Source organism: Pinus tabuliformis, chromosome 1_2 (genome assembly GCF_031772625.1).
Source record: "Pinus tabuliformis cultivar Carrire ecotype Pingquan chromosome 1_2, CPIR1, whole genome shotgun sequence".
Lineage (NCBI taxonomy): Eukaryota > Viridiplantae > Streptophyta > Pinopsida > Pinales > Pinaceae > Pinus > Pinus tabuliformis.
The window spans coordinates 996,237,356-996,263,875 of NC_142298.1; the positions used below are offsets into that span (position 1 = coordinate 996,237,356).

A 26,520-nucleotide genomic window follows, 5' to 3' on the forward strand; every position below is an offset into this window, starting at 1 on the left:
TTGTATGTCTTCAATTATATTAGTAAATGTTTTTGATAAATTGCTTGCCTTAAATGTTCTATTGAGCTGTTAATTTCCATTAAAAAGGTTCAACCTCGTGCATGAACGCTGACTTTACCAACATAAAACTCGATCAATTGCTTTCTAATGATTAGTGATTCTCATATTGTAGGAATGGTTCTTAGATTTCCAATATTGTTGTTCCTATAGATAACAATCTCCAGGCAAGATGAAAGCTCCAGGCTTGCCTTAATAAAGGTTATATTGAGCTGCCAATTTCCTTTAAAAAGGTTCAGCCTCATGTCCATGAATACTAACTTTACTAACATAAAACTTGATCAATTGTTTTCTAATGGTTAGTGATTATCCTATTGTGGGAATGGTTCTTAGTTTTCTAATATTGTTATTCCTATAGATAACACTCTCCATGCATGAAGGAAGCTCTAGGATTGCCTTAGTGAAGCTTCTATTAAGTTGCTAATTTCCTTTAAAAAGCTCTAGTGTCATGTCCATGAACATTGACTTCACCAACATAAAACTCGATCAATTGCTTCATAATGGTTAGTGATTCTCCTACTGTGGGAATGGTTCTTAGTTTTCGAATATTGTTATTCATATAGATAACACTCTCCATGCATGAAGGAAGCTCTAGGCTTGCCTTAGTAAAGGTTCTATTGAGCTGCTAGTTTCCTTTAAAAAGGTTTAACCTCATGTCGATGAACACTGACTTTACCAACATACATCTCAATCATTTGCTTCCTAATGGTTAATAATTCTCTTATTGTGGGAATGGTTCTTAGTTTGCCAATATTGTTATTCCTATAGATAACACCCTCCAGGCAGGAAGGAAGCTATAGGCTTGCCTTAGTAAAGGTTCTATTGAGCTGCTAATTTCCTTTAAAAAGGTTCAACGTCATGTCCATGAACACTGACTTTACCAACATACAACTCGATCAATTGCTTTCTAATGGTTAGTGATTCTCCAATTGTGGGAATGGTTCTTAGTTTGCCAATATTGTTATTCCTATAGATAACACTCTCTAGGCATGAAGGAAGATTTAAGCTTGCCTTAGTAAAGCTTCTACTGAGCTGCTAACTTCCTTTAAAAAGTTTCAACCTCATGTCCATGAACACTGACTTTATCAACATATAACATGATCAATTGCTTTATAATGGTTAGTAATTATATATTTTTTCATCATTTAGTCCCTCCGTCTTTTAGGCATCTTATACCACTGCAATGAACAACTCGATTTGTTTTGTCTGTATATAGGCTGAATGTTGTATTTCAATCTTGGATAACATCATCTTATACCATTGCAATGAGAAACTCCATTTTAGTTTATGTATATATGCTAAATGTTGTATTTCAATCTTGGATAGCAAATTATAAAATAATTGAGAGAAGCTTATTTGAAAGTATGGAACATGCTAGTTGTTCCATGCACCCTTACTATGGTTTCTATAATGTAATTTTGCTATGTAGATATTGGGTTTTGTTCGGCAAGCAGGTCAATGCATTGAATGAATTGCTCGTATTGAGAAACAAAGTATATGAGCATAATAATTGTTTTAGAATAGTTAAAGAGATATGTAATATGAAATGTAAGAGAATGATGATCTATGGATTTGGATCATGACTTGGTTATGATGTTGGTTATGTTGCTATTGGATCTGGTTATGGATAAGGGCCACCAAGTTGATGTGTCTATCTATGAGAGTGAACTCTATAAACTGTTGGGTAATGCTAGCCTACATTGATGTGGTGGCAACTAAATTCGCTTTTGAATGATAGGATTGGAACTGTAACTACTGGTAACCTGCAACCTGCAAGGATAAATGTTTTGTAGAGTTCAATGTTTTGAGTGGATTTCATGGTTTCCTATGACAGTTTGTGCATGAGGCAACCCGCAACCTGCAAGGATAAATGTTTTGTATAGTTCAAATTTTTGAGTGGATTTCATGGTGTCTTGTGATATTTTGTGCATGAGTTTATACTATGCTTGAGTTTATACTATATAGGTTGTCTTGGAAAAAAAATAGTAAGAACAATAACAATAAATAACTTGAACAAAGATCAATGAACTTAAAAAAACTGAAATGCACACAGTGCAAAAACTGAAATAAATAAAATGAAATACATATTGTGCACTCTCTCTGATGGTATGTCACCAGGGTTGATGAATAATTTGAATGTTTAAAATACAATTTCAAAAAGGGTTGAACTTCTTTTATAGTTTATTTTTTGCTATTGAATTTGATTGGTAACAAGGATTGACATGTATTGCAATATCTCAAATTTAAATGTGTTCTGGATTTACATGTAATCTAATGACTGAGAATTTGCTATGGTTGATCCTTGTGCTTTGATATGTTTAATGGAGAATTTAATGCGTTAGATGTCATTTATTGAATTTAATGGGTTTGATGTCATTTATTGAACTCAGTGGGTTGAATTGTTGAATAACTCAATAATTATGACTAACATCTATTAATGTTGTATATGTGCATGTATGAATGTGCATTGGGATACTTAGCTCCAATTCAGTTCAATGGGGGTTGAAGTGATGGGTACTTTGTATTGGTGGATTACGACCATTTTGGGACAATTTATAGTTTTATTTGTTTTGTAGTTGGGATAAGATGTTTTGTACTCTTAATATTTAAAAGACTATTTATGGATAGTTGTGGGCCCAATCAATATTTGGGGAAATTTTGGACATAAATTAAATTATATTTGCACTTAATGTTATTTATTTTTTGTTTAAATATTGGTTTAATATGTGCGAAGTTTTGGTGGCTTGGTGGACCCAATACTATGGCAACTAGTCCCTGCAGAACATTAGACATCTCTCCCCCATGTATCAAAGTTTTAATAAAATTGAAAATAAGAATATCTATATATAGATATATCTTAAGTTTATATAAATATAAATAATATTATTAAGAACCAACATAAATTCATTTTAACTCTTGATTTACCAAACGTTGTGAGGGATCAAATCTCTCAATATACAACATTTAGAAGTGCAAATATTTTTTTTAAATATTGCATTAAAAAAAAATTCTCATCTTAAACTATTTGATTTATTCACTCTCTATATTTAATAGATAGAAAATTAAAATAAATCTATACAAATTATTATAAATAATATATATAATTCAAGTATGGGGGGTTTACGCAGTGCATTATTATATTAGATATCATTTTGGGATTCAACTGCGTTAAGTAAGTCATTCACGTATGACCATGTCCATGAGAGGTAGTCGTAACTGACTAATTTCTCATGATCTTTGAATAGTTCACTTAGCACTCATTACATTGGGTGATGCTCACAGGGGTGAAGAAGTGGGATTGAAACCAGTGAAATGAATCACATAGCATCAATCATCACTTCCAGGGCTTGCACCCGGTAACCAGGACTTCCCAGGAGGTCACCCATCCCAGAACTCCTCTGGCTCAAGCGCGCTTAACTGTGGAGTTTTCCCCACAATCAAGCCCACTTAGCTTGCTACCCCATTTGCAAAACCTTAGCAAGTATTGTGCCTCATGAACCATTCAAGTAGAGATCCCTTGACTCTTTTTGAATTTAAGTGTGGGGGTTTTACGCAGTGCATTATTATATTAGATATCATTTTGGGATTCAACTGCGTTAAGTAAGTCATTCACGTATGACCATGTCCATGAGAGGTAGTCGTAACTGACTAATTTCTCATGATCTTTGAATAGTTCACTTAGCACTCATTGCATTGGGTGATGCTCACAGGGGTGAAGAAGTGGGATTGAAACCAGTGAAATGAATCACATAGCATCAATCATCACTTCCGGGGCTTGCACCTGGTAACCAGGACTTCCCAGGAGGTCACCCATCCCAAAACTCCTCTGGCTCAAGCGCGCTTAACTGTGGAGTTTTCCCCACAATCAAGCCCACTTAGCTTGCTACCCCATTTGCAAAATCTTAGCAAGTATTGTGCCTCATGAACCATTCAAGTAGAGATCCCTTGACTCTTTTTGAATTTAAGTATGGGGGTTTTACGCAGTGCATTATTATATTAGATATCATTTTGGGATTCAACTGCGTTAAGTAAGTCATTCACGTATGACCATGTCCATGAGAGGTAGTCGTAACTGACTAATTTCTCATGATCTTTGAATAGTTCACTTAGCACTCATTGCATTGGGTGATGCTCACAGGGGTGAAGAAGTGGGATTGAAACCAGTGAAATGAATCACATAGCATCAATCATCACTTCCGGGGCTTGCACCCGGTAACCAGGACTTCCCAGGAGGTCACCCATCCCAAAACTCCTCTGGCTCAAGCGCGCTTAACTGTGGAGTTTTCCCCACAATCAAGCCCACTTAGCTTGCTACCCCCTCTCATGGACATGGTCATACGTGAATGACTTACTTAACGCAGTTGAATCCCAAAATGATATCTAATATATAATTCAATTAATACTTATGTATAATTAAATTAATTTATAAAATAGTAAACAATTAATTTATAAAAAAATAATTTATAAATTTATAAGGAATAAACCTATCAAAAAGAATATTTACTTATAATATAAAAATAAATCACAAACTAGAGTCATTATAACGCAGTTGTCTATAACGCGACTTTTTGAAAGCTTTGAAAGCTTTTCGGGCGGGTTTTTCCGGTGAAAATCCGGCAGCAATTTATTGGAATCGCAAGTTTGATAGCTAGTTTCTGCACAATCAAAGCGTCTCAGGGGTTTTTCAGGGTGCTGAATCCGAATATGCAGTTAAAAAACCATTTTAACTGCAACAAATCATGATTTAATCTCAATTTCTTCCGCCGGATTCCGTCACCGGAATCTCCAAAAAGTCGCATTATAGACAACTCCCATTATAACCACAAATTCATTAAAAAATTAATATATTGCTTATTATTCTAAAAATTTAATATATTGCTCATAAGAATAATACTTTTCTTTTAGAGTATGCAGGTCGAATCTCTATAGAATATCTTACTTTTATCCGGTGACTAGAGAATATATCACATTTACACGATGGATGGGTATTTTATCATTAAATAAATTTATATATTATATATTCTTATTTTACCATTAAATTAGAGATTAAGATATTTTAAATAAACACCTATGAGTTACTTTCATAAAGATATTTTTGTTATATGATATTATAGAGCTTAACATGCTACAAACAAACACATGGAATCCTAAGCTCAATCAAATCTAAATTCCTTGTGAGGCAATTTTATATCTCACACTTCAATCCATACCAATTATCTAATTTATATTTTATAAATAGAGACTTAAACCTATTTAAAAATTTAAATTTAACCCACTATTAAAATTATAATTTAACCCCCATAAAGAAACTGCGATTTATGTTTCATTAGGGGCAATTTGACGAATGTTTATTTGCTGTTTGTCCAACTGCCCGTTTCTCAAGTCTTTGAGCGGGCTAGAAAAGAAAATTTCCCGAAAAAAGTAATATACTTTCTTTCAGAAAGAAAACTTTGTTGTATTTAAAATCGTAGTCTCTCCACGATTGCAATGTGTTGGACGCCGAAATGATCTAGGTCACCGTTCCATACCTCTCTTATTTTGCGCTGTCTTCGGCCTGACAGCCTGCTTTTCCTCAGGGACTGAGACTCGGAGCTAGGATGCTACACAGAGACCCAGTTCTACACACGAATTGATACAGCGGTTCTCTTCTCTACCCTGGGTCACAGAGGTTTTCTAGATTCAAGGACATATCCATCCAATCATATACCAAGATTTCATTCTGAGATTCTTGGTGTGAAGAGCTCTTGATTTTTACTTTTGCATCTGTGTTAGTCGTTGAGTGGGCATAAATACAACCTCAAAGCTTATTTCATTGATTTTGTGCACAATGAGTCAGACTGCAAATGGGTTTGAAGAGCAGCCGCAGCGGACTTTGCCTGCTGCCAGAGCTGGAGGAGCCGCTGTGGTGGACAAGGCAGCAGATTTTGCTAATTATTTTTGCACCTATGCGTATCTATATCACCAGAAAGAAATGCTCTCTGACAGAGTGAGGATGGATGCTTATTACACAGCTATCTTTGAGAACAAGCACCACTTTGAAGGCAAGGTAGGCTTCGGAATCCTTCATCATCTTTACCTTAACATGCTTTTTAATATAATGCTGGTAATATGTGAGATTGCAACTGGTACTGAATATATATAAACATTGGTTACATCATTTTAATTAAAAAAGCAGGGTGCGGTAGCCCCTACAACGCTAGCAATAAGCTGTTAAAAACTCAAAGGTAGGCTGTATTACGCCAAAACACCTGAGAAGATGAAACAGAGTAGCAAAATCCAAGCTGCCTCAAGGCATAAAGCTTGATGCAGAGACATTACAGAATAATGGCATCAACTGGTGAGGGCTCATCACGGTCATCCGGGGCAGGCTCCCATTCTGTCACCGTTGAAGGCTCATCAGCTGGCTCCTCCCACCCATCATTGGTGGGGTTTTGGTGCTTTGGATCTTCCGATATAGCCAGGGCCAGGGTTGGAAACTGTTTGTCATTCCCGGCAGGAGCCGAAGGCTAGCTGCAACCGTACTTCCTCCTCTCCCTAAACCGTCTGCCTACCTGGCGGGTCATTGGTCATTTGCGTATTAGTCTGAATTAGCTTTTCGTTTTTCTGTAATTTATTTATTTGTAAGAGGTTCAGACTTTGAGTTTAGGAGTCCGGCATGGGTGCTATACTTCTGTTAGGGTTGGAAACTGTTTGTCATTCCTGGCGGGAGCCGAAAGCCAACTGCAACCGCACTCTCTCCCTTCCCTAAGCTGTCTGCCTAACCGCTGGGGCATTGGTCATTCGAGTACTATTCTTAATTAGCCTTCGTTTTTCTGTATTTTATCTAATTGCAAGAGGTTCAGATTTTGAGTTGAGGAGTCTGGATTGGTGCCATGCTTTGAAGGCAAATTTTGTGTCAACAAATATGTTTGGTAGAATACAATGTATTTTCGGACATTTCCCGTATCCAAACCATCATGTCATGGATACTTTTTCCCGAAGTGATCTAAGAATGTTTTGAGGGGCCGCATTGCGAAGTGCGGACTTCGAAAATGTCTCATCCCCTTGAAACTCATGCGATGCAATGGGAATAGAACCCAGACGTTTAACACTCCGTGCACCTCAACAGTGAACAGATACTCCGTTGGTAATATTTTTTCGTTTCGTTAGCCATTTGTTGTATGCATCATACAAGGAAGAAGTGACGTAAGATAGGGCTAATGTGTTTGAAAGTATGTTTCAAACCCGAACACTCATAGTATAATCTAGAATTTTGTTATGTTTTGTCCCTTGGTAAGACTGTTTTCATACTTTGTTTTCTACTGTAAACGTTTCTAGTGCAGAAACTGGTACAAAACGTCCCAGAAACACCCTTGAAATGTTTCACAATCATATCCCCAAATCAAAACATCCAAAAACCGTTTGGGATATATTCTGCCGAAAAATAAAGTTGTTTTCAGTGTTTACTCCGAAAGGATAAAAATGCTAGTTTATTGAGAAACATAAAACTAAAAAAAGGAGCAAAATCTTAAATATAGACATCAATAATTGCAAAATAAGGCCATAAAAGAGGGTTTTTAACTATGTTGCACTGCCTTTGGGGATGGGGGGATGGCGGAGACGAGCTTCTGGTACGGCTAGAGTGCACCCCCAATTTTTCCAAGGGACGACATGTTGGGGAAAGCTATCCAAACAACAAAGTAAACCCAGTCAAAATTGTGTCAGACATACCGTTTTTTTTCCTTTGGGGACAGTGAAATGGTGCTCGAAAAGTCCCCAAAATTTGCCTGGGACGGATTGGGAATGTTTTGGAAGTCCCCAATGAAGTCCCAAAAAAATTGGGGATGTTCCCAACCCCTGTAAAAGTCCCCGGAATGTCGGGTACGCAGGATTTTTTGGTGGGGATGGGTCCCCGTGCAACATAGGTTTTTAACCATATATAACACATTACAGACCTTCTCCATGGATTGCCACATTGAGGACCTATTTTGGAAATTGATTTTTTTTTTTCCAATTTTTGAAACAGGTTTGCAATGTGTTATATATACATTGTTATAGCTTCGAGACATCCATTTTTATTATGTGAATTTTTGAAACATGAACTATCATATTTTAGAGAAACTAAATCTCAATTGTTGGGACAATTCGATTCTAGAATCCAAAGTTACACTTCACCTTCTATTTCATTGCTTTTTGGATGTTGCAATGAGAATGATCTTTCGGTTTCACCTGGCTTGGTTTTCTCATATTTTATAATATGCCTTGATTGTTTTATTGCAACGAATCATTGTTTTATTCTTTCAGCAACAAATCTTGCTTACAATGTCAAGTTTGCCTTCTATGTGGGTGCGAATTACATGAACAATATAAGCACGACAATTTTGCTTGCGATGTATCATTTCTTTTAAAGCTATGGACTTCTCCATAAAGCTTGATGCAATGATTTTCATGGATCTTATTATCATGTACTTACAAAAAAAGGATTCACCAAAACATAAACAGTTCTATGGCATAATTTTTTTTGGGATACCTTCATGTGATTGTCAAATTTCAACAACAGTGATTTGTTTTGGTGCTTGTCTGGAATTTTATTGTGTCAAATTTTATTGTATTTTAATGTTTTTCTAGTGTATGATTTTGTAGTGATATGAAATTATGTAAAATTTCTGGCAAATTAGATTGCTATCTTAGATTTCAATGCAAAACAGATTTTACCTCTTTGATGAGAGTTTTTTCAGATCTTAACCCTATGAATTTTCAACCTGTTGTCAAGTAGTGTAAAAAACAACACCAGAAACAGTACAATATTTCATTTCCAAACAGTCTGAACTTCTAGGAGATCCAAGGAGAAAATATACCGAACAAACATGGATACATTCCAGTCCTCTAGGGAATATTATTCCACATGATACAGGTCTGAAAATATCTGTTACAGAAATTACAACAGCAGTATACCAGCAGGTATAGCAGCAGCAAAACAGCCCTGTAGATTCCTCAATAAAGATGTTAAATCACTCAACAAATGTCCTTACATGTCAAATCATCAAGATATATATAGTGGTAAATAATAATACATAAAGAACATATGTGGTTGAAAATCAAATCTGCAAAAATGTTTTGGACCAATGTTGCACAAAGTGGGGATGTGGAAGCGTCATTTCCCAAAAATCTAGGAAACAAAGCATCTCGGAAGTGTCTACCATATATATATATGTATATTATTTTTTTGCATTTATATTAAAAAACATCCCAAGTACCAAATTAGTTGTAAAAGACATGAAAACATGCATATTTTTACATAAATCAAGATAGATATGGCATCCATGATTCCATTGTACATCATTGATTAATTATTCGAGCATCAACCATCCAGATTCTAGCAATTACAAACATACATCAAGTTTTTAAGCATATCATAAAACATAAAACATTTAGAAGATAAAATCATCAGACATTCAAGTAACTTATTTAGCAAGTGAGCAACTGTCAACATGAGCCATGTCCAAAATTCAAATAATAACGTTTACAAAATGGGCCACTTGGCCACCACCAATACTCAAGTACACATTGAACTAGGAAGAGTGATAAAAAAGTTCAAATTCACAACAAGACTACAAGTTTAACCTATGACAAAAGTAGTAAACTGTGAACATATCTACTAACCTTTCCTCCTTCCACCACGAACAAGACGTGAGCCTCCACGTGGTGGCAGTGAAGATGGTGGTTCTAGAAGTAGTGGCAGTGGAATTGATGAAGATGAAGCCCCCGCTGTTGGTGTTGAAGCATGGAACCTGGGAACCAAGGGATCGGATGGGGGTGGCATCTCAACTCAATCATCATCATCTTGGATAAGAGCATCCTCCAATTGCTCTAATCGCAACACTCCATCCTCCAAATTGGGCTTCTCTAGATTTCTGTCTCAAACCTTAAGGTCTTTATTACTCTTTGCATCATCACAGAAATGGGACAACAATCACAAGTTGTAGTGAATATAAACCTAGCTCTTTGCCTGGTCTAAATTACTTGTTCCTTTTAATGCTGTGGATGAAAGAATAAGAGCTCCAACACTTCTTTGCAGAAGAAGTGTTTACCACCTGTGATAGCACCCACAATGCCAAAGTTTGTAGAAGTGGAGTAGCACCTCCATGCATGTTCCACCACTCAAGAGACGAAAAATTCTTTCAATTTCTAATTGCATGCATGCTCCCAAATGGACTAGTGCTAAGCATATAATTGCTCAAATGTTTCCGTAGCATGGCAAACTCCTCACCAAGGACTAATTTATACAATGCTTTCATATAATTAGATAGAACCTTTGGATCTAGGTGTGGTTTTTTCCTGCTCTCCCCCCCAGGTGCTTGTGTTGAAAGCCAGGATGGATGATAGTATTTAGGTGTCAAAACATATGCTAAGGCATGCAATTGAACGTTTAGCATATCCCATCTTTTTTCCACCTCTACACGAATATAATTGTACAAGGTGATATCTCTAGGCTCAACAATGTCTTTAATCTGCCCAACATGCTATCCATTTGCTCATACACCTCCCAATTATTGGCCGATTTGAATCTGCAAACTTGATCATGTAATAAATTGGTTTGGTGAATTGCAAAACATATTTAATCTGTCATCAAAAGTAATTGTCAAGAATAGTGTCCTTGGCTACATTAGCACCATCTCTATCAATGTTAAATTGTTAATTTCCTCCCATGACAATACTAGTTAAAGCTTGTCTCACCTTCACTAGGCACCTAAAGGTGAGGTAATAACTTGCAAATCTCATTTTTGCAAGTTTAAGCAACTGCAACTTGGAGTAAGTGCCATAAAAGTAGTTTACCCTTATATGCCATGTGATAAATTTAATGAGTTGGTTCCCTCTTTTGTAAAGCTCATTAATCCATTCACATTCTTTATGCTTCACAATATCATGCATAAAAAGCTTAAATGTGTGCACCAAACACCCAGACCAAAAGATGTGTGGATGAGTACGCTCAATAATTTTTCCTGCTGGCTTACAATTTGTTTCATTATCAATGATCGCTTGAACCACATTATTAGGACCAACATCTTTGATTGATTGCAGTAGGAGTTCTGTAATGTTTTGGGAAGTTGCATTGATGGAAGAGCAATCATGACATGTAATAAACATTGCACCACTAGCAGAAACTCCACGAACATTTATCAAATGTTGGTTTCTAACATTTGTCCACCCATCTGATACAATGGATACCCCACAATCCACTAACTCATTTGTAAAACATGTCAGAGCTCTTTGAACCTTTGCTTTTTCTCTTTCTAATAACACTGTTTTAGCTTTCTCATAGTTGGGGCTCTTGTATCCTTTTGGGCTTCATTGATGGCCTTAACCATATCATGCCAATAGGGACAGCGAAGCACATTGAATGGTACACCTCAAGCACAAAGAAATCAAACTATCTTTCCATCCACATCATCCCTCCCAAGAACATTTAGGAAATACCCTATTGTTCTTCTACTTCTAGAGGTTGCAGAAGTACCATGAGGAGATGAGCTACCAAATCTAGAGGTTGCACTTTCAAAATGAGTTTTTTCTTTTTCTTTTGTGCAACCATCCTCTATTTGGATGAATTTTCTTCTTTGTTCAGCTGAAACCTTTGGGAAAATTGATATCCCTGACACCCTTTTTGTCATCACTGTCCAACACCCCACAAAGATGCCTCCTCACACGGGTATATGAACCACTGTATGGTTTTCCTCCATGACACCCACAAGGGCATAAAAACTTGTAGCTTCCACCACCTTTTTTCCCCTTCAAGTTTGGTCACAAAATTCCACAAGGATGTCAATGCAGCTTTCCCCTCTAGTATTTAAGTGTCACCCTCATCCCCTTCCTCTTTAAACCTTTCCTCCTCATTGTACATTGGGTCACTCATATGGGGGCCACGTTCCTCTTGTTCTTTTTCCCTTCTATTCCTACTCCCCTTTACCACCATGAAAAACAAAAGTGAAATGATACATAGAAGCCAAAAGAACACCATTTTGGAATATGAATTTAGATGGACAACCTGCAATGAAATGAGCAAGAAGAAAGAATGGGAAAGAGTAGGAGAAGGAGGAGAAAAAATACAAACAATAATGACAAAAAAATGAGGGAGTTTGGGGTTTGCACCTACCTCTTTAGCTCTTGTAGATGGAAGCCCTTCTTTACTCCAACAAGCTCCTCCTCCTTCACTTGTTCTATCTCCTCTTCCTTCACTCCTCCAAGCTCTCTTCTCCTCTCTTCTCCAAGCTCTTCAAAAATACAAGAGTGAGGAAATGAGAGGGGGAAATGGACATTATCCCCATTTATCATTTTCCTAAATCAATCTAAACCCACCCCCAACTCATGTTAGAGAAAAAAAAAGTTATTTGGGTTCGCTGCGTGGAACCGCCTGTCAGACATTCAATCTGCTCAAGATTTGTACGGATTTGTGCCCGATCTGTCGCGGATTCGTGCTTCAGAAATCCAGAATCATAGATTGGGCTGACATGGTTCCGAAATTCTAGGAATTGTGTTTGCCGGCCTAATCCGCGGTTTTGGATTTGCGAACTGCGGATCCAACGATGAATCCCCCACAGATTTGTAGGGGCTGCAAATCCTGGTTTGGATCTAGGGGGAGAGGGGGTGTTTCGTGTAACATTGTTTTGGACAGCTGAAAAATTCATTTATGTACTCAAGATAAAGTACATGTCCATCCCATAACCTTCTCTCAAGGTAAAGTCTCTCACCTCTTCAAAACACGAGCTAGGGAAAACATTAAAACCCTACCTCAACCAAGTAGCTCCGATATGCAACTATCACTCCAACACATGCTCCAAGGCAAGATGTTGTCTAATCTTCTTCTTCTCCATTAAAGGTACCTTATAGTTTTATATCAAAATATTAATCTTCAGTCTCCAAGGGATAAACCCTAACTGTAGACCTTTAGTATTCTCTAAGATAGCCTAAGAAGACCAAAAAAACCTAGAGAGAGAGAGAGAGAGAGGATTAATGTGCACCCCTCTTTAGGTCATGTCTGATCATAAGAGTGAATACAAGTGAGTGAATGAATTATCAATGAGAGGGACTCTCTCCTTCCCCTATTTATATGAGAGGTAATGGAGGCCAACAATGCATGTGGGTTGAAGCCCTTACAAACAATCTACAAGAAGCTCATGTTGGCCAACACAAGTAAGATGCCACTCTCTAAAGTAAATGTGTCATGCTCCAATGTAATGTTGTATACAATAAGGGATCCAAGATGATGTGGCTACACAAGGTATGTCCATACGTGTTTATCACAAGCCTCCATGGACTCCATCCATCTTCTTAAGCAATGTACTCCACTGGCTCATTTGGCCCCTACAAGAACATTGTTGTAGCCGGTTGCCTCAAAATCTCTAGGGTTGATGTCATCTAATGTAAATGCTCCAAATGCCATGTTCAAGGGTGATGAGGTGTCCAAGGTGATGTAGAAGCATGTCAAGTCCATGATTTGATGGTTGGCCCTCAAGTCCACCTCATTTCCTCCTATGGGGTACCAAGATCTAGCTCGGGTGCCACAAAATGGTCTCCATGGGTCTTCGATTGCTCAAAGTGGCTTCGTCTGCTCTAACTTTGAGGGCTTGTCAGGTGCAACTAGTCCTCCCTAGTCTCTCAATGTGAGACCATCCTCATCTTGGCTCTAAATCCACTGACATCCATGAATTGTTGTTAAGGTCGACCTAGGGCCATGTTGGGTCCAGGTGTGTCATCTTGAGGAATCATCAAATTTGGTACAAAGTGATCCAATGTCCTAGGTGCAGGAGGTGTCTTGGGACACATGTCATCTGATGTTGCTGCTAGGATGCCCAAGGGTCTCAATGCTTCACCTGTTTGTGCCATTATACTTCTTTGAAGTGCTTGGGTACTTGTGGAGAGGTGCCCAAGGCCTAGGTTGCTGAACCACTTTACAAGAACAACATGGATTCTAGTGAAAGCAACAAATCATTAGGGACCTGTTACACACCAAAAGTGGGTACCCCTAGGAGAACTCTTCTCTTAATCATCTTCTTCCAGCTGGTAGCCAACAACCCTTTTGTAGCCGATGTGATGTGCCATTTTATCTTCGCCACCTGCATCAACCATATGTTTCCTCGCCCATTTGTTGAGAGCACATGGTAGAAGGTGGGCAATACGATCCAAAAGGTATGTTATCATTGTGCAATCAGGTGCTTATGCTTGTTTTTCATTTAGGCATTTGGCATGGATCATTGGGTGATGTGGAAAAAGGAAGCGCTTTGATCGTGTTTTTGTTCCCTCACCTTAAATGGGAGGTTAATCTTCAATGGTAGTTTAGTGGGACCTCCCCTAATGCCCATGGCTTTAGGAAGGGCACTACTCGAGAAACCCCGATTGAGATAGCATGGTCACGTTTTCCCATTCCATATTTATCACTTCCCTTCGTACATTACGAGTCCTATACTCCACCTTTCCTCACTGGGTCCACTGGGTTCTAGCACACCCACCCCCCTTGTCCACATATCTGGAATGGCCCTGGAAACGTTGCCTCGAAGTTTGATGCAGCTAAAAGAAAAGTAAAAAGCATATCATGGTTACAAGTAAGAAACAAAAAGAAAGAAATTTGTAAAATGCAAAAGATGGTTGGGAAGTTAATAATAGCACGTGGGCAAAACCAAGCATGAGCTCTACCCCTTATCATTATGGCCATCACTCGGTTCTTGGGGCCAGTGTTTCCTTATCACATCATTGAAAATGAACCCTTACATGTTCCAACTCCTGGTGGGGGATGAACTGCACTGCCATTAAGGGGGTAATCATTGCTACACATCAATGATCATACACAACATGCTCTCATTTCCTAGAGCTTTGAGTAGTATACAAAGAAAAAATCAAGAAAAGTCAAAATGTAATAAGGGGTGGAAAAACAAAGGTTGGGGCAACTCATGCATCCACGATTGCTCCCTCTTCACATCTCTATGCCCAAAATGTGGGTTTCCTTATTATAGCTCTGCCTTTGACCATGGCATTTGGCCCAAAGACCCCTTTATCCCTCTTTCGTTCCATCATTATTCACATGCTACCTATTGGTTGAAGGATGTACTAGGGAATTACCTTTCCCCTTAGGGTTTAGGAACACCTAATAAGATTGTCTATTAGCCACTCCTACCTAGGGAGGTAACACTATTATGTGATTAAAGCCCCAAATTTGGAAGGGAAGCCTCGTTTGAAGTGTCAATTTACCCTTGAATGAAAAGCTTGGTTCACTTAGATGCACTAATGATTATTTTACCTAATGGTGAAGATGAAACATTGGTCATTGTGTGTAATTGGTAGGTGGTTTTCATCATGGATTGGGCAAGTTAACTAGGGCCCAAGTCCACTAGAGGAGCATTATGACACCCTACATGTGAAGCATTGAGAGCCATGGGACTCCTGTTACTTGTAGAGCATTCATTCCATTCCATGGGCCCAAAATGTGGTTTTCCTTATTATAGCTACCCCTTTGACCATGACATTTGGCCCAAAGACTCCTTTATCCCCCTTCCTTTCCATCATTATTCACATGTCACCTATTGATTGAAGGATGTACTAGGGACTTGCCTTTCCCCTTAGGGGTTAGGGACACCTAATATGATCATCTATTAGGCACTCCTACCTAGGGAGATAACACTATTATGTGATGAAAGCCCCAAATTTGGAAGGGAAGCCTCGTATGAAGTGTCAATTTGCTCTTGAATGACAAGCTTGGTTCACTTAGATGCATTAATGATTATTGTACCTAATGGTGAAGATGCAACATTGGACATTGTGTGTAATTGGCAGGTGGTTTTCATCATGGGTTGGGCAAGTTAACTAGGGCCCAAGTCCACTATAGGAGCATTATGACACCCTGCATGTGAAGAATTGAGAGCAATGGGACTCCTATTACTTGTAGAGCATCATTCCATTCCATGGGCACCTACAATACCCCCCCAACAGTTTGCACTTTGCCCCACATTATTCATGAGATGATGCAGTTGGACTAGTGTGCCCCAATTGACTTAACAATGATCACATGGTTGACAGTTGATCTGAGGCCCAAATGATGTTTGTCTCACCACTTGAGACATGGGAGGCCTAGCACCATCCTTAGAGCCCTCAATGTTGGAGCAAAATCAAGCTATTTTTATCACCAAGAGACCCATGAGACCCATTTTGTACCCCAAACACAAAAATGAGGTCCACGCAATGATTTGCATGGAGATTTAGGGGCCAACCCCTAAATCATGATGTTTGGAGTCCTCTACACTCACTTTGGCACTAGAGGAGCTCAATGCATGCCCTCAACAGGCCTATGCATGCACAATGTTGACATTTTGACCCTCTTGTGAGTGATTTATTATGATTTTACATTGGCTATGAGGTTGACTTGTGTCCTCACTTAATATTTGCCCATTATTTTATGACTTGAGGGGATTTTAGGCTGAAATTAGAGATCATTGAACATGTATATATTGGAGAGAGATCGTTTGATGTCTCATCATCAAACTTGTGAATTTCAGACCTCTTAGAGAATTTGCACTTGCTTCTTGTGGGTGATTTTGGAGATACTCGGATGCATTTTGATGTACGGATGCTGGTTTTGACATTCTTTGAAGCTATTTCTTGGTCTAATGAATGGATGTGCTACATGTAATCTTGTAAGTGCCTATTGTTGAAGATTATTATTTTGAATTGTCTAATGTATGGAATTGTTACTTCTAGATTATGTTTGTTTGTGCCCTAATTTGTTGAAAATAAATTTTAAAGGCTATCTAGGTGAGTATTGCATATGTTACTCATTGTATAACGTGTAATGAATGTTCCTAGTGGTGTACTTGTTATTCTCCATAAAAATCCATTATTCCATTAAATGGGTAATTGTTGAAAGCGTATGTTAAATCATATTTTGACCTCCTTGGAAAGGAATTAGGCTTACCTAGCACATCTTTGACTCCATATCCCCATAGGACAAGGCACTAGTCCAATCACTTTATGATAAACCTTAAATTTGCTCTGTAATTTTCTCTTCTCAAATTCGGTCCATTCAAGGCTAGGGCAAAAATCTAGGGCTTGGAGTGAAATTTTAAGGAGGAGACTTTTTCGTGATTTGAGAGCTTAAACCTCAACAGATAGGTCTAGGCTACCTAATCTATCAATTTGGTGGGCATCCACTCAAATTTAATACATAAAATCTCTTGCTGTAGTTGTAGCTTAAAGAGGGAAGCCCTAATTTATTTTCCCCTCAACTTAAGGACTTTCTTGAGGGTTTCATAAGCCTTTTTTTAGTTGAATATCTTTGTAAGAAACCCGTTCCTTTGGGCCTTGACTTTGTGAATACCTATCACCATCAAAAATCTAAAAAATCCTAGGTCTTGAGCGTTCTTTTATTGGGATTTTCTTTGAGAGTGTTTTGCTTCTTTGAAGCCTTGTAGCTTTAGTGTGCCTTTCTTTGAATGATCTTTAGTAGGGTCACTTTGTACCTTATCATTATCACATCCATTTTAAGTGATCTCATCCTTACTGGGACTCCTCCCATTGGTGAAAATCCGTAAAGAGCAGGGGGCCTTGGCTGTGGTGACAGTGGGCCATTGCCCCCTTGTTGGCGCTCAGTCTAGCTTTTTGTCTTGTAGGGTTTCCCTCTCCAAGGCTTGCTAGATTTTGTGGTAATAGGACCAAGATCAAAAATGCATCTAAGTGGACCAAACTTGGATGTCAAGGGCAATTTAATACTTTAAGCAAGGATCCCTTTCCAAAATCAGGACCATAATCTTGCAAAGGTGTTTTGCCCCTAGGTAGGGGTGGATAAAGGTCAACAGTTCCCTGGTCCACCCTTCATTTGATAGGTGTTAGTGAATTATAATAATGTTAACGAAAGGGTTAAGACTTCATGGCCAAATGCCATGGTTAAAGGGACCAACCATTGAGGGTGTCCAAATCCTGAGTGTATAGATGTGAGGAGGGAGCATTCATGGATGCATGTGTTTCCAATTTGACCTTAGGTTTTCCACCTCTCTTGTTCGCCTTTATTTTCTTCTTGATTTTTCTTTGTATTACGACTCATAGCTCAAGGGTTAGAGCTTGCTTTGAATGATGTAGCAGTTGTATTATCCCTTAATGATGAGTCAGTTCATCACTCATTGGGGTTGGGACATGCAAGAGTTCCTTTTTTTGATATAATGGAGTGGGACAATAAATTCTCAGGTTCAGGGTGATGGCCATATAGGTGAGGTAGAGCTCATGCTAGGCTTTGCCCACATGCTAATTTTTATGTCCTTGACCATCCTTTGCATTTTGATTTCATTTCTTTAGTTTTTATTATGCTCATGATTTGCTCTTTCTATTTCTTTAGCTGCATCAACCTCATAGGGCAAAGTTTTTGGGCGCTACCCAAGTGTGTGGACACATGGGTGCCAAATCCCAAAGAACTTATGCTTAGTGGAACTCGAAGAATGGAGGTGAGATATGGGGTTGTAATGTAAGATGGAAGGTATTAATTATGATATAGGGGAAGATGGAATTGCACTACCTCAATCAACGCTTCCCAAGTGGTGTACATCCTATACCTATTGGGCCTTAAGGGAGGTCCCATTGAACTATGGTCAAAGATAACCCCTATTTAAGGTAAGGGAACAAGATCACGGTCAAAGTCTATCAATTTTCTATATAACACCATAATCCATATCAAATGCCCACGAAGAAACAAGTATAAGCATTTGATTGCTAAGTAGAGAATCACTCCATTTTTGTTTCTTATAATCACTTGTGGAATTTGGCCTCCTTTAAAGAGCTTGACTTAGCATAGATGTAACTTGCTATTTGTGGATATGTGATATTTTTGGAGCTATTGCTATTGGAGAATGATTTATGTCTGGAAGATGTCTTTTTGGGATTGAAATAAGGCTATCTCTTGGAGAAATTGTAAGTGTAATTGCAGATTTTTAATCTTTTTCATGTGATATATTTATGCTAGCGTCTCTTTTATTCTGTGTCTAAATGCATATATTTTATGGAAAATCTTGCTTGATTATTGCATGTTAAATTTGTCATCCTTGAATGCCATTGAGGACCTCCTAGAGAGTTTCCCTCTACTTAATTTGCCCCCACATAAAAAGATTGTTAAGGTTTATAAAGTGAGAACTATGGCTTTCCCCGTTATTACAAGCATAAATTTAGTTTATCTTAAATTTAGCTCTTAAGATTCCATCACCCAAGTAGGGAAAGGCATTGGGAATCCTTATGGTGATAAAAAATCATAAAAACTTTTATCCTTTCTTCTTCCTTATTTTTTTAAGCCCTTTAAGGCAAGTCGTTAGGGCTAGGGCATAGGGATGAAATCAACTAAGACACTTATTGGAAGGATGTTGGAGCTTAGGTAGCTTGAATTCATCATTGTTGATCCTTTGCAATTAAAATGTAGCGTTTTTCATGGTTGAATTTTCTGTAATACTGTCGACGTCATCTACCCTAGGCAATTTGTGCCCCAACAAAACCCTATCCTTAACTAGGGCTACAACTTGGGCTTAATTTGAAGGTTTTCCCTCTCACTTTGGTTGATTAGTTTATTTGCAACCCTTTTCTTTGTGCTTGTATGCATAGGTTGTTGATATTCATAGCTTGCGCAGGAACTTCTACACATATGTAAATGTCTAGGCATGCAGAAGTTGCCCAAGATCTCCTTAGAACATTTGCTCTAGTGTGAACAAGTTGCATTTGTAACTTAGCTAAGTTAGACTTAAGAAAAACACATACTTAGGAATATGTTTTAATCTTAGTCCTTGATCTCATGTGAGGCCAGATCTAATTTCAATTGTCAATCACTTTAGAGATTAGGGTTAGGGATTTAGCTCAATGTAAAGTGGGTTAGGGATTTAGCTCAATGTAAAGTTATAAAAACAAGGTTACGAAAAGGGAGAAGACACTATACAACAACATAATTTGAGAGAGGCATATAAGTGAGTGTGTTGGTTTCTAGGAAAGGGCAACAAGGAGATCCAGATTAACTAAGGAAGGTTGATCAATTAGATCAGATCCAGTGTTATATGTAATTTCTCAGTTAGGCCATTTTCTCAGGAAGGGAGCCCAAGTAAGTTCATAGCTTAATGAGGAACTTAGATTGGGAAGAATACGTGTTATTTTTGTGATTGAGATTGATACAGTTTGCTTTCTGCTAAATTTTTTTGGAACCTAGTTGTGTATTTAAATCAATAGATCAATTTTTTTGCTAGGAATTTAAGCGTTAGGTGTTATGTTTGCAAAAATATAATATAGGCATTCCTTTGTTGATCTATGTCTTGAAACCCTCGATCACAAGTCCCTCTTTAGGCCTTTGTATATGGTATGCTGCTCCTACACATAGAGAATTGTGCCCTTGTCCTTTGAAGAAGTAACTCTACTTAGCCTTTAATTCATATCACCTTGAGCCATCTAACTTAGAATGTCCTTTATGTGAAATTTGGGAAGCATCTTGTGTGGTGTAATTCCACTATAGAGCAAGAGGAGGATTGCTGAGGTGACAATGGAAATCCGCATCATTATTGCAACAAGGTTATATTTTTAAGTTGACTTTATGTGGAGAAAAAGTACAAGGTTCAAATATAAAGTTATAAAGTGACTATGGAGTCATAAATGAGGGGGACTACATAAAAAGGGGGTCAAGTGAGGGAATGATCTCCACTATTGATCTAGAGGGTTGTGTTAGAAAATGTAAAGTGGTACCAATTATAACTTCTTTTCTTTATTCTTGATACTTGCTTGTGAATCTTTAGTTATTTTCTTTATGTTCTTTATTTAGATCTATTCATCAAACAATATCAAGAACATAGTTTTAAAACTTTGACTTCGACTTTGACTCCGACTCGACATGGATTTGGCCTAGTTAATTTCAATGACTCGGTCTTTGTAAAAAATACATTAAATATATATTTTTATTTATTTATGAAAGAAACATAATTTTAAAGATTTTCATTCATGTTTCCAAACTCAAAGCATTAGAATATAGAGAGAAGACAACATATGATCAAAGTATGCTCATGAATATATCTATTATATCAAAATGGCACCCAGTGCACTGTCCAATACATGTAATATATAGAGATGAAAAGAAAAACACATAACCAAGGAGGCTCTAAATGGCCTCTATAACAACACATCACTAGTCACTACTCACTGCTGCTAGAGAAGCCAACATCATCTGGCTCAGACTTTGAATCAGAGCGAGACGGGGAAACCCATGGCTCCTCCTTCTCATCAAGATCTCCAACTACAACTATAGTAGTAACACTAGCACACTGAGATAGAGGAGCTATGCGCTTGCGTCGTGGTTGAGTAGAGGAAGTGCCTGCAACTAGAGGACTTGGGGTTGGGCCTGGTACTAGTGGATCTGCATTTAACTAAACTTTATGTTCAAGTAATGCCTCCATCTCTAAATCCAAATCAAGAACAATATCCTCATCAGGGTCAAACTTTGTTGGTTGACTCTCCACTACACAATTTGATGTTGGATCAATATCTTCCAACACAATGGGATATGTATCAAGTTTTTTGTTCCTCTCCACTACCCAATCTAATGTTGGATCAATATCTTCCAACACAATGGGATATGTATCAAGTCTTTTGTTCAACAATTGGTTGCGTCTTAGCTAGAGGTTGTATTGGATGAATACTAGATCATTTAACCGTTTTTGTTCCAAACAATTTCTCTTCTTAGTGTGAATCCTCTCAAAGATAGACCAATTGCGCTCACACCGATAAGCACAACAAGTTTGACTCAAAATACGGATTGCAAACTCTTGAAATTTAGGACAATGGCTATCAAATGTCTCCCACTATTGTGTTGCAAAAAACATGGTTGTGTAATGTGTTAGCTCAACAAATTATATCCAACTTTCAAATTATAAAGTTATAAATAATTTAACATAATAAGAATTTGAAAGTTGAACTTGTTTACCTGACTCATCTGCGTCCCTTGCAATCCTTGATAGGTTCTTGCCAAAGGTACCTGTGGCTCTACTGAAGCAAGTGATTTGTCGGTGTATCTCTAATTGGTCACTCTCCTTAGGTACCACTCTCAAGGCACTCAATCAATCCATCTCTAACCTCTCCATTCAAAGCCTTTGCCTCTAGAGCTTTATAATTATACCTTGGGTTCAGAAAAAACCCAGCTGCATGTATTAGGCGATGGAGTTGATTGTTCCATCTTTGATCAATGATTTCCCAAATTGGTTCATACTTAGCCACTCTATCTTTTTATGCGGCCTTAATTTGCTCCTTTGCTTGATCCATAGCCTCATAAATGAAGCCCATAGCTAATCTTTCTCCATCCACCAACCGCAACACCTTAACTAGTGGCTCAACAACCTTCACAATCTTTGCTGCCTTTTTCCAAAATATTTCTTCATTAACTTTTTTTCTCACATCTTTGCCATCCTGTTTGCGAGCCCATTAACATTCATTCCATTCATCATTGAAAAACATCCTCTGCAAGTTTCTATGTTGGGAAAGCATAGATTGCAATATCAAAAAATGAGTTGCAAATCTAGTGATAACAAGCATAACAAGATCCTTGCCCCCTGTGTTTTCCTCATCAAGTTCAAAATCCATGAGTGATTGTAGATATATTTTGTTATGCTTTTGGCATGCTCTACAATGTTCTTGAACCAATCTATTTTACCAATATCCTCAAGCATGAGGTCTATGCAATGTGCAACACATGGGGTCCAAAAGATGGTTTTGTTTTTTCCTTTGACATTTTACCAACAAGAACATAGGTAGAGGCATTATCTGTGATGATACAGATAATCTAAAAAACATTAGCCACCCCCACCTCTTTAACAACTTCATCCAAAAGTTGAAACAACAAGTGTGCATCTTTCACCGTATCAGATGCATCAACTGATTTTAGAAATATGGTTCCTTGTGGGCAAAAGATAAGAAAATTTATGATGGTACAGTTCCTTTGATCAATCTATCTATTTGACATGATGGTACATCTTGTTTTCGCTCATGAGCTTTTGAAATCTTTCAAATATTCATCAATGGACAAACCTTTTTTTGAAAAAGAGATCCCCTTAACTCATGCATAGTAGGGCCTTTGAAGCCCTTACTAGCAACAAATATGGCATCAAACATGGGTTCATAATATGGTGAACGAGATGCATTGAAGGGGATATCAACATCAAACCACCATGTAGCAATGTAATCACAGGGTGTTTCTCTCAATTCTTTCTTCCAATGGTCATCTAAAGTAGGTTGCATTTGACCTCTATTAGCTTGAGGACCATGTGCACTATTAGAGGGAGAGGAGAGTGTGACTGTGAAATAACTTTTGATATCACCCTTCTTTTTAATTTTACCCTTACTATTTTCTTGAATTGTCTTCAAAGAGGGAGGAACATAGCGACAGGTGTGGGATGCATTAGCGCAACAGATAGATAAATAGCCCTCATAATCAAAATTGGGGTTGGCAGCCATCATGTGTTTTATACTCCTCTTCCTCCCAATTTCAACCTCAATTTCTTTTTGCCTAGATTTTTCTTCCTTGAACTCTTCAATTTTTTCTAACGACTCCTTCCTAATATCCCCAGTTTGTTTAACTGGTGCTGCACCTGGAACAATTTGGCCTTTAATACCAGCTAAGTGTTGTTTCAGCTTATGAATGCCCCCTGCACCTCCCTTAATTCTTTTATTACAAAATTTGCAATGCATTTGATTATCAATTATCTCAGCATATACCCAAGCAACATCTTTCATTCTAGGATCCATTTTTGATATTTGGACTTGGAAATGAATGGGCAAAAATCTATAAATGAAAAGAAAAAAAACAACTCTTCAATGTTCATTTATTTTACAAAAATTACTCTTCAATTTCTAGATTTGCAAAAAAAAAAAAAAACAAGAAAAGGCAAATTTGAGAAGTGAAAAAAAAATACCTATAGGCTCTAGCCTCCTCAATGGTGCTCCAACAAACCAACTCCTCAATGCTACTCCAACAAACCAAATCCTCAATGCTGCTCCAACAAACCAACTTCTCAATGCTGCTCTCGTGACTACCCAAGAAGCTCCTCACTGCTGCTCCAATGATTTCCCAAGAGACTCCTCATTGCTGCTCCAAAAACCAACTCCAACTCTTCACAAACTCCTCACAAATGCTCACACAAATGTAATGAGCTAACTGTGATGAAATGTGAGGGGGTTGGGTAACTTTTATAGGTTTGGGAGAGGGTAGATGGAGTGCAAAAAACCTAAAACAAAAAAAATTCGCTTTTGGAGTCCGTCTTTCCCTCTCTTTTTTGCCGCAGACCGACTCGACCTGGTTAAGACAGGCTCGATCGAGTTGGCTGATCCGTTACTGAACTGGCCGAGTCGGTGACTAGCTCAGCTGGTTTGGTAACAAACTGACCTTTGGTCCGGTTTTTGTACTGAGCCGACCCGGGCAGCGGTCCAGCTCGGTCAACTTGTCTGTTTCTGTTTCGGTTCGGCCGTTTTAAAACACTGATCAAGAAACAACAACAACAAAAGAGGACATAGATGTAGGCTCTCAGGCAGGGCAAAACCCCTCCAAGGGGAGAACCCATAAACTCTTCTCTTCTTAGAATTTGCTTCAATGAGATACACTAACCCAGTCCCTATACCAAGTCCTTCTACCAATACCAACTCAGCCCCTTCCTTCAATCCTTTCTTGAATCTATACCAAATTGCTTCTTCCTTGCAACTTCAACCTGCCAACTTCTACAACTTCGATTTCCCAGCTACTGCTACTCGACCTGCAACTTCGGCCCAACTACTTTGTACTTGCAACTTCCTAGAAACCCTAATATAGCCTTCCTCTAAGACCTACTTAGAGCAAGACAACTCTCCCAAGGTCAGTGAGGTCTAAATAAGGGTTTTCCTTTCTTCTAGCTATAGATTTTCCACTTCATCCTCCAGCAACTTGAACCTGCAATTTCGACCTCCCACTGCAGCCCAACAACTCCAGAATTTTGCACTTCTTCTAAACTTACGCTCTCTTTCTCCTAGCTTCCCAGCCACATATTGAACTCTTTCCTTGATAGATCAAACTTGTGAGAGAGTGATTCCAAATGAGGTCAAACTGCTTCCTTTAATAGCTTTCTCAAGGGGTTGAATTCCCACTTTTAGGTCTACTTGAGGATCCCAGGGTTGACTTGTACTCTTGGAGATTCCAAGACTTTCTAGACTCAAAAATAATTCTTTTTATAATTTCAAATTGCCCGGAAAGGTCTTATAAACATGATGTTGACTCCTTTGGCTCACGACAATAAATCCTAAGACCTAACCAACACTAGAAGCACGAAAAACATGCTTTTATTTAAAAGACCATCAATAATGAGCATGAAACCCATGCTTTAATAATAATATTTGTTTTTTCTTTTTCTTGTTTTTTTACATAGGATACATATTGAAATGAGTACAACAATTATGAAGACCGAAACTAGTTATATTTCTCAACACTTCCTTTTAACTAAGGAGGTCTTCAAATTTGTACAACCAATACAACATCATATCTCAAGTTGAAGAGTTCTCAAGAATAGTCAAATTGATAAGCCACTGTAAGCATCATCATCATGACCAACAATGTCCTTGAGGCTTAACTAGACAAGCTCTTATTTAATCAAGAGCATTATGCTGGGAGGCTTTATGTGTGATACTGCACTACCTCTCTAAGGTACATATCTCATTTGGATGTCCACATGATATGTCCTTTTAGGGCTATTCTTATCTTGGATCTCCATACCTGAGTCCTCAAAGAATATCAATCCTCTTCGACCACTCTTCTCTTGGATTCCTGTCCCATCCTTAAAGCGTGTCAGTCCCTTTGCTTTCTTGGATGTTATATCGTCAAGGAAACCATAGATGCTTATCCAATCATCCGTCATTCTTTCTTCACCACCTGAAGAGGAGAATGCACATGTGATGTCCAACATCACTCCCTCTCAATCAGAGAGTACATCCCTATTCTCCTTTAATCTTGAGAATAGAACCTTGCTCCTTTTTCAAGGAGACTACTTTGCTCCTCAAAACCAAAGGGGATTCCAAACTTTTAGACTAGGGAAGTTAACAACTTATATAACTTATTTTCATCAGAGAATCGACTACTAGTTTTCCATAGCTACATGGCTCCCTTTTTCCTTTGCATCTCCTGTATCGAGCCTTCTCTCTTTCGAGGTATCATGGAGCCCTCTCTTCTCTAGTGACAAGATTTAGAGCTTCTCACTTGCTCATCACTTTCTTCTTCGATATGAAGGCATTGCATTGAGCCTTCCCAAACTTCCAATGGATCATAGCTTCCTCAGGAAGGTGATCTTTGACCTTCAAGTTATCTCCTCGTACAAATACCTCTTTAATTTCAAGATGGACTTATCTTGACTTCATAGTTGCCAGGTACCGGATATTGAGCTTCCCTCAACTGTCATCCTTTATTCCTATAACATTCTCCTAGGTAGCTGA

General features: G+C 38.1%; 1 protein-coding gene across 1 annotated transcript in view; it reads left to right on the forward strand.

Annotated features, from left to right (window-relative positions):
• The first annotated feature begins 5,468 nt into the window (after positions 1-5,468).
• The window catches only part of PRMT10 (protein arginine methyltransferase 10), a 98,608-nt gene continuing 77,556 nt past the window's right edge, over positions 5,469-26,520 (forward strand). Inside the window, exon 1 of the mRNA XM_089396369.1 lies at positions 5,469-6,103. Coding sequence (XP_089252495.1) covers positions 5,885-6,103 — 219 coding nt within the window. The 5' untranslated portion in view covers positions 5,469-5,884. The remainder of the gene's footprint in view (positions 6,104-26,520) is intronic.